We start from the raw sequence: 8,501 nt of genomic DNA, 5'->3' as shown, positions 1-8,501 counted from the left end.
TGACATTAATTCATTTTACCAATATCAACTATAACAGTAAAAGTGTCTATTTTTGCAATGAGTACTATTGTAAAGAATCAGTTGCAGTCGCCTAATTAATCGAATGTGGGTGGTTGGATGAACGATCGTCTTGTTACATATATTGAGAAATATTTTTTGATAGAATTAGTGATAAAGTGATTATACATTTATATGCAATGCTTTCAGAATATGAAAACTCGTAGCGGATAATTGTATAATTATAAGGTTTTTATTGAAATAATAAATTTTCTACAAAAAAATAATAAATTATCCCTGCAAATTAATTGTTTGGTGACTCATGGATGGTAAATATTACTCATATGGTAAAAGTTTTAGGCTTTGTTTGTTAATGTTCTTTTTGAATGGTGCTTTTTATTTTTTGTTTGAAAAAAACTGATTTTTATGTAACATAACGATGAAAATAATTTTAAGTTTATTCATACAAATTTCCGGGGACGACAAGAGAAACTCAATTCAGACACCACAAATAAAGTAATGCTTAATAAGATCTTAATACTATGCAGCTATTTGTATTTATTTATTTATTATTTTTATTGTAATAACATTCGATCAAGGCTATGCAGTTGGAGGTGATCATAAAGGTTCGTGTGATATCCACCTTTTGAACATAGCCAAACATTCTTTAGGCCTGTACTCTGGTGCTGTGTGCCCCCCACCCTGTATGTATATAACCCAACAACAATACGTAATTAGTAAGATATAAAAACAAGATTTTTCTCTAGTAAATTATATTGCAACTAAAAGGATTAAGTATTTTCTTGCCTTCACAGTTGCAAATGTCATCCGGTTGGAATAAGTCCTTGTGTAACTAATCAGGGCAATAATTGAAAATTTGTCATTTATTTATTATATATCATAGTTTCAATATCAAACTGGAAAAAAGATATTTGAAGTTAACGATTTTACCCTGCAACTTGGCCTTGGACAATCCAGGACCTCCAGTCATCGACAATAGAATAGTTTAAAGATCTTATCCATGCTTGAGTCCCCAGAGATGGCACTATCATGTCATGATCACCACTGTTGAACCCAGAAAAAAAATAAAATAAAATCAATTACTTCTTTTTTTTAAATGGATATGTGATTGATAATTGTATGAATCTATTTAAGTTACATGCAGTGGAAGACTTTTATTTTTCTATTGTCCCTTTAAAGGTGATATGGCTTTTAAAATTATCATTGGATTAAAATTCAATAGTGACGTATTCTAAATTCAATGGTAATTTTGAAAGCCACATCATCTTTAGAAGAACAAAAGATAGACAAAAGTCTTCCTTCTAGAATTACTCATTTTTATTAAAAATCTTTTTTTTTTCTTTTAAATGATTATATAAGAAATTAGAGAAATATGAACTTCTACTTTTAGAAAATAGATACTTATGTTGAGATATCCTAAAAGAAATAAAAAAAGACACTTAAATTGGAGCAAGTGGGTTATATAATTGATCATGATTTGGACGGTAGACACTTAAATTAGCATTACGATTTTGAAGATAAAATTGAATTTTAAATCAATTGCAGAAAATAAATCATTTGGAATAATATTTTAAAAAAGTTATTATTTGAAAACATGTGTTGAAAATCTCATTTTTCAAATCATAGGTAATAAGTGATTTTTTGAAAACGTACAATTTTAAAGTCTAAACTATTATTTTAAAGGTAAAACAGTAATTTTATCAAACGCTCAGTTTTTAAAAACCACGTTTTAAAATCCTAATAGTGATCTCACCTGTATATTAAAGATGAGTAGCCTTTAGTACTGAGGTTAACGTGATACTCAAAAGTGCTTTCAACATCTTGTGTATATGCTAATCCAGATTTGCAACGCTCCCATTCCCCCATGCTTCCCTGCAAAACAGAGGTAGCTCTTTATTTCTTCCTTGTTTTTTTGTCAGTTCCTCGATTGTTTTCAGTCAAATTCTTGTACCTTTCGTGTGTGAAGGGCTTGGCGGACATCATCATCGTTAGCCCAATGACGAGAAAGCAAGTATCCATAATTCTACTTTGAAGAATAAGAAAAAGAAAATCCGTAAGTGCAGGCGCTAACAGATGATAGAGTACTCATGATCAACTGAAAAGAATGGAAAGCTTAGTCAATAATAATGAACCTGGTGTGTATAAAGATTCAGCCTGTTGTTCCCTAGCTTTTCATTATATATATATATATATATATATATATATATATGGATGAGTTTGTTAATCTTCAAAGAATCAATTAATGGTAATATCTCCAGGGACCATATTGTAATATTGTACTATGAGATATGATTCTTCACCACTTTAATATACAACTTTTCACCACTTTGCCACATAGACAAAGTGGTGAAAAATTGTATATTTAGGTGGTGGAGAATCATATCTCATTGTACTATATATCAGCTCGATTTATTTGTAGATTTTTCTATGTTAAACAAAAGAGGAGATATGATTCTCTACCACCTAAATATACAACTTTTCATTACCTTATCTATATGGCAAGGTGACCTCTCACTAGCTTTAGAGTTTTCTTCTTTTAAAAAATAAAATAAAGCGGAAGACCACCTTGCCACATAGACAAGGCGGTGAAAAGTTGTATATTAAAGTGGTGGAGAATCATATCTCAACCAATATTAGATCTATTTTTCTGTATGTGAGTCATACGTACATATTCAATGGTTGATTTTAAAAAAAAAAAAAAAAAAAAATTGATAGAGTTGTATAAAAGTTGTAAAAAAGTTGTAAATGTATCTATCTCTAAAGAATTAATGAACTTATACGATTTTAAGCTTTATAAGCTAAGACTAATATGGTTGATAGAATATCTTAAAATATTTAGAAAATGTTCTCTAATTAGACTTTATTATATTTTCTTTTTATGTTATAATATTTTATGTTCTTGTTTATTATATTTTTCTTGTAAGGTTTATTTCATTTGCTTAGTTAGTCGATCTAGGTTACCTTTCTCATTACTCATTGTCTCTCTATAAATAAAGACCTATGTAATATTGTTTATTAATACTTTAGTACAAGATGTAATCCTAACGCTTCAATATTAAGTAAGCTTCTCTCTCTTCTTGCGCTCTTTTTTGTCTCTTTCATATAATTTTATTTATATTTTTTATATATATTTTTACATATAACTCGTCACCATAAGATTAAGAGGGTAATGCTGCTATAAGGAGGATTAGAGTCGTTCTTGAGTCCTCTCAAAGTTTAATGTCACATGACTTTTAAAATCACCATTGAATCTTGGATCAAAATCCAATAATGATGAGTAATGCTACACATCATCCCCTTATCCTCCTTTTGTCCTCCCAAAATTGATGTGCCTCTTAAAATCACCATTGAATTTTTGATATATCACTTTTGGATTTTGATCCAATGGTGATTTTAAGAGCCACATCAATTTTGGGAGGACAAAAAGAGGACAAGAGGATGATGTGTAGCATTACTCAATAATAATTATCTCAAATTTAATGGTAATTTTAAAAACCATGTGACATATATATATATGGGAGGTTATAAGGAGGACTCTTCCTAGTAGCATTATTCTAAGATTAATAATATCCTATTTTCATGCATATCTTTAAAATATCGTTGTTATAATATTAATTAAATGATTAATTTTAGTTCAAAGTTTTAGATCAAGTGATTTAAAATAGTAGAAATTAAGATCAAGAATGGAGAGTGCTTACACGACAGCCAAACGAAGGAAGTGATGGGTCTGGGTCGGGGTCGAGGAACACTTTAGGATTTTGGTGAAGAGATCTTCTTTGATCAAACGTAGCCCGTGGCTTAGGAGAAGCAAAAGCACATGAAGGTTCCAAAACATGTACAAAATTAATTCCTGCAAGACACTGAATGAAAGTGGTATCACATGTATTAGTTTTTTTAATAGGTAAGTAAAGAAATATATTGAAAAGACGTAAGGCGCCCGTAAGCATACAAATGAAACAAAACACGAGCAAGCAAAAAACAAAAACAAACACCTCTAACAACTAACATCAAAGTTAATCCAACATTTTAAGTACATGTATTAGTTTCACGTACATGTATACATGGAGATTGACAACATGCATGTAACGGTTGCCTACGTACCTCATAGGAAGCCTGAACGTACTTCAAACAGTCTGAATTTCTCTGATTTATAATTACATACTCTCCTTTGCAGGTTCTCTTCAATGACTGAATAAAATGCGGGCTACTAATTAGAAGATTAATTATTCATTATCTTTGTGCCTGATCGATGACTTGGGACATTGGAAGACTGGTGTAGGCTTTGAAAGATTAATTGAATCACCTCATAGAGTTCATCAGAAATGAGTCCCAGTCCATAAGCGCAAGGAATTACTGAATCACCATCTGTTTTTTGATCAGTCATTGGATTTCCTAGTATGTATCCCTGAAAGCATGCAGTTCAAGTATTACTTGATCGATTAGCAGGTAAGTGAAAGCATTAGACTTTTTCGTCAATTAATACCATTATTCTGGACATTTCTGAGATGGTTCTAGTGGATAGACATCTTGTATATATGTCAAGCACTAATATTGTAAGTGTTGGCATACAATTATGGCCAAGAATTCCAGTTTTTTTTTTTTTTTTTTCCTAAATGTAAAATTTATGGCGAATATAAAATATGGAGAGGAAAAGCGGAAGCTAAGAGAGAGAAGATGCAATAAATTTTGGGATGATTTGGTATTAGCTAGACACATCCGTCCAGTGTCCACCATGTACGTTTAAAAACCTCAAGGGCTATATTGTGCTATTATTAACTTGATTGTATTTGTTAAATTACCAATTGTCCCAAAAGCTTAAACAAATAGAAAGATGTAAATTTAATCATTTAATCAATTGTTTAACACTACTCCTCATGTGTGGGCTCAAACCCATTTAAATAGGAATCTAATACATGGAATATTTAATTGAAAAACTTGAGGTAAATGATGAAGTTAATATTCGAATTCAGGATCATTGGCTTTATTTTATTTTATTTTATTTTATTTTTTTGACATAAGGATTTTTGGCTCTGATATCATGTTAAATGATGGCGATTTAACATGGTATCAAAGCCAAAAGTCCTTCGAATCTCTCATCTCCCCTTTTGTGTGGACATGTTAAAAAAAAAAGTGTCAAATTAAAGGTCATGAGTTTGAAATTTGACTACATCAATGCACCCCTCATTTTAATTAAATATTTCACGTGTTGAGCCTTACTTATTAAAATGGAGTTTAAGCCCACATGTAAGGGATAGTGTTAAAGAATTGATCAAATGATTAAATTTACCTTTTCATATCAGCTTAAGCTTTTGAGATAAGTAGTACGTAATTTAACATGTCAAAGTATTGATTAAATAATTAAATTTATCTCTTTCTATTAGCTTAATTAAGATTTTGAGACAAGTGATAATTTAACAATTTTACAATATAAATCTTTGGAAATTTGATTACAATCAACCTTAAATGGTGAATATTCTTACAAGGAAACATAATCAACCCATTATGAAAAATATATATTCTAAAACTAAATGTTAATGAAATCAGAGAAAACAACTATCAAAAACCTGAAGGTTTATTAATGGGCGAACACCTTCTTCATTTCCTGCAAGGCCAGAGAGCATGAGAAAGCACCAAAGAGGACAAACAAAGAAAAATCTGTGACAAACATGACCATTGACCACCCAGACCCAGTCGATCATGGTTTTGTAAAAGTTTATGGTTTAACTCACTTTTAAAAGACGTCTCGAAAGATAAGAGGTGTTTATGGTTTATAAAATGCTTAGGTTAAGGAATCTAAGCGATGTGAGAAACTTTAACACGCCCCCTCACTAGCTTGTGACAATTTTTGTCAAACACGTGTTCAACAACGGGAGAGAAAAGCTCATCATCGCAAGAAATCCGCTCTGATACCATGTAAAAGTCCATATGCCTAACCCACTCTAAAAAAACGCCTTGAAAGTGTTCAGGTCAAGAAAATCTAAGCGATATAAAACACTTTAGCAGGTTTATCGTTTATTCTCATACCACTTGAGATTTGTTGAACTAGGATCGGAACAATAATGCCAGTGTAGGAATGGCCACCAACGTAGAATGCGTTCGAGACAAATTCTGGGTGATCAATCAGCCACTGCAAAAAGCAACTAAATAATAAAAACAACAACAACAACAACAACAATACTATTAAATCACCGCTTATCTAAAAAATCGAAATTTATAGGAATGAATAAATTTAATAATTTAATTTATATTTTAATACTCCTTACGTGCGGGCCCAAACTCTATCTTAATTAATGAGGCCTAATACGTAAAATATTTAATTGAAATGTGAAGTAAATGACGGAGACAAGAAATTGAACTTAGTACCTTTGGCTTAGAACCTGAGATTATTAATTCAAATCCTGACTCCACAATTTACTCTAATTTCAGTTAAATATTTCATGTATTGGGCATCACTAATTAAGGGAAAGTTTGAGCCTAAGCCATATGTAAGGTGGAGTATTAAAATATATATTAATTAGATAATTAAATTCATCACTTCCTATAAACTTGAACTTACCGGATAAGTTATGATTTAAATTTAACATATATTCTAGCAATTACTGCATACCTTAACGAGGAATTGGTGGAGCTGGTGTACTTGTTTCAAGTCACTCGACTGAGAAGCAGCCGGGGTTCTTGCATAGGAAAATCCAGTGCCAACGGGCGAGTCCACAAATATTATGCTAGATTCCTGCAATTCAATCAATCATCACCGTCCAAATGTACATCAAAATACTAACTGAAAAAGAGGCGGAGGAAAAAAATTCACCTTTGTCCAAGAATGTGGATTTAAGACCAACTCAGGCAGGGTCCCATTGTACTCCTCTATCTTAAAATTCAGTGGACCTACAAAATTCAGAGATCAATAGTGACTTTTTCTTCTGTACGTTCAATGGCCCTGATCAATTCGGTGGATAGACTCCTGTATCTGAGTGATCATCTTCAGGCTGGATTTTGATAAGTGCTTATTAAAAAAAGTTATACCTGTAACTTTTTATTTTTATTTTTTAAGGAAAGATAAGTTCCCTCGTTCGTAGAAGGGCACGATCGATGATTGAATGCATATATAACCCATTCAATCTTTCATTAATCAAGAGAAAAAAATGTAACTTTGTGGTGATGTTATGTACCTCGATTTCTTGAATGATTGTAACTTTGTTAAGGATTTAAATTTTTATTTAAAAAATTAAATTAAATTAAATTTATACAGTTAAAAAAATTATTAACTCTACTTTTTTTTAGTTTACTAATCCAAATCGAGAACCAGAAAACTCTTTACTTTTCATTTTTAACTAAGAGTTTATTTTTTCGTTTGTACACCACAAATAATTAGTACTTAGGAAAAAAAAAATAATGTCTAAACAACTAAAAATTAATAATTAGAAAGAAAAAAAAAACTATAAATTAATAATTTCTTTTAAATGCAAATTATTGGCACGTTTGAGTGTTCGATATTTTGAAATCTGAATTGAACTATAATTTATTGTGCGAATTTCAAGACAAATAAAATTAAGAAAGATGTTGAAATAATTTGATTTTTTGAAATAAAATAAAATCTAATTTATTTTTAAAAAAATCCAAACACTATAGCAACTAAAATCAAAACTCTTCTTGGTCCAAACATACCGGTAATTGTTTAGATAACAAAATGCTACGTAGTTGAGATCGAGCAATGAAAGCCGAATTTAAAAAGCTATCTTCTCACCTATTTCAAACGCAACGCCGGTCCAGCCAGAGCAACCAGGACCACCGATTAGCCAGAGGAGGAGAGGGTCCTCTTTAGGACTCCTCTCCGACTTGACAAAATAGTAGAAGAGCTCTACTTCCTCTGAATCACCCACTGCCACATACCTATTAATATATTATATTTTACAAGCGCATTTAGTACTGTACCTGTGATTCAAATAATAAAGAAGATTAATTTATACAAATGACAATTATAATTAGCTCACCCAGTTTCAAGCTCAAATGGAAGAGGTCCACGGAAGCCAGGAAGAAACTTAACCATTGAGCGAGAGAATGCATGCTGCGAGCAAACTTGTAGGAGAAGAAGAAAAACCAACATGTGGAAGCGAAGAGAAATATGGCTGAAAAATGAACGTAGCCTCGCCATAGCATCTGGTTTTGCCGTTTCCTTAATTTCTAAAGGACGTCTTCAAGAAGAACGTGCATATATATATACTCTACTTCCTTGAAGCTAATTGTGGTTTGGGAAGATCGATGTTGGATAAGAGAATGGGATCGACTAAACGAGTGGTTCATGGCGAGGCAGCAGAAGAAACGTAAGGTTACGGCTTTTCTGCTTAGAGCTAGAAGGCAAGGGCGCCGCAAGTGAGAGGGTCCCATTTCCCATATTTTATGGACCATGACAATCTTCTGTTGGGATCTGATCTGATTTTTTTTATTTTTTGTTTTTCTTTCTTAAATGTGAGCTCGGGATGTTA

The 8,501-nt window shown here is 31.6% G+C and overlaps 1 protein-coding gene across 1 annotated transcript; it reads right to left on the bottom strand.

Annotated features, from left to right (window-relative positions):
• Nucleotides 1–509: 509 nt before the first annotated feature.
• On the bottom strand, nt 510–8,289 carry LOC133871006 (serine carboxypeptidase-like 2). The gene is made up of 14 exons (XM_062308338.1): nt 8,010–8,289; nt 7,763–7,908; nt 6,827–6,903; nt 6,626–6,748; nt 6,043–6,145; nt 5,583–5,620; nt 4,322–4,423; nt 4,120–4,206; nt 3,717–3,878; nt 1,970–2,041; nt 1,772–1,890; nt 949–1,062; nt 805–850; nt 510–699 (listed from the first exon to the last, which is right to left on the bottom strand). The coding sequence occupies exons 1-14, from the start codon at nt 8,168–8,170 to the stop codon at nt 616–618; spliced, it is 1,434 nt and encodes a 477-aa protein (XP_062164322.1). The 5' UTR covers nt 8,171–8,289; the 3' UTR covers nt 510–615.
• Nucleotides 8,290–8,501: the final 212 nt, after the last annotated feature.

Source organism: Alnus glutinosa, chromosome 6 (assembly GCF_958979055.1).
Source record: "Alnus glutinosa chromosome 6, dhAlnGlut1.1, whole genome shotgun sequence".
Lineage (NCBI taxonomy): Eukaryota > Viridiplantae > Streptophyta > Magnoliopsida > Fagales > Betulaceae > Alnus > Alnus glutinosa.
The sequence above is the reverse complement of the archived record's forward strand: the minus strand, read 5'-3'. Positions and strand labels throughout refer to the sequence as shown.

Coding starts and splice junctions, on each gene's coding strand:
- LOC133871006 (XM_062308338.1), bottom strand. CDS start 8,170: ATGGCGAGGCTACGTTCATTTTTCAGCCATATTTCTCTTCGCTTCCAC. Junction 6,146..6,625: donor TCCACCAATTCCTCGTTAAG/GTATGCAGTAAT, acceptor TGCTTTTTGCAG/TGGCTGATTGATCACCCAGA. Junction 4,207..4,321: donor TTTCTGATGAACTCTATGAG/GTGATTCAATTA, acceptor CATTTTATTCAG/TCATTGAAGAGAACCTGCAA.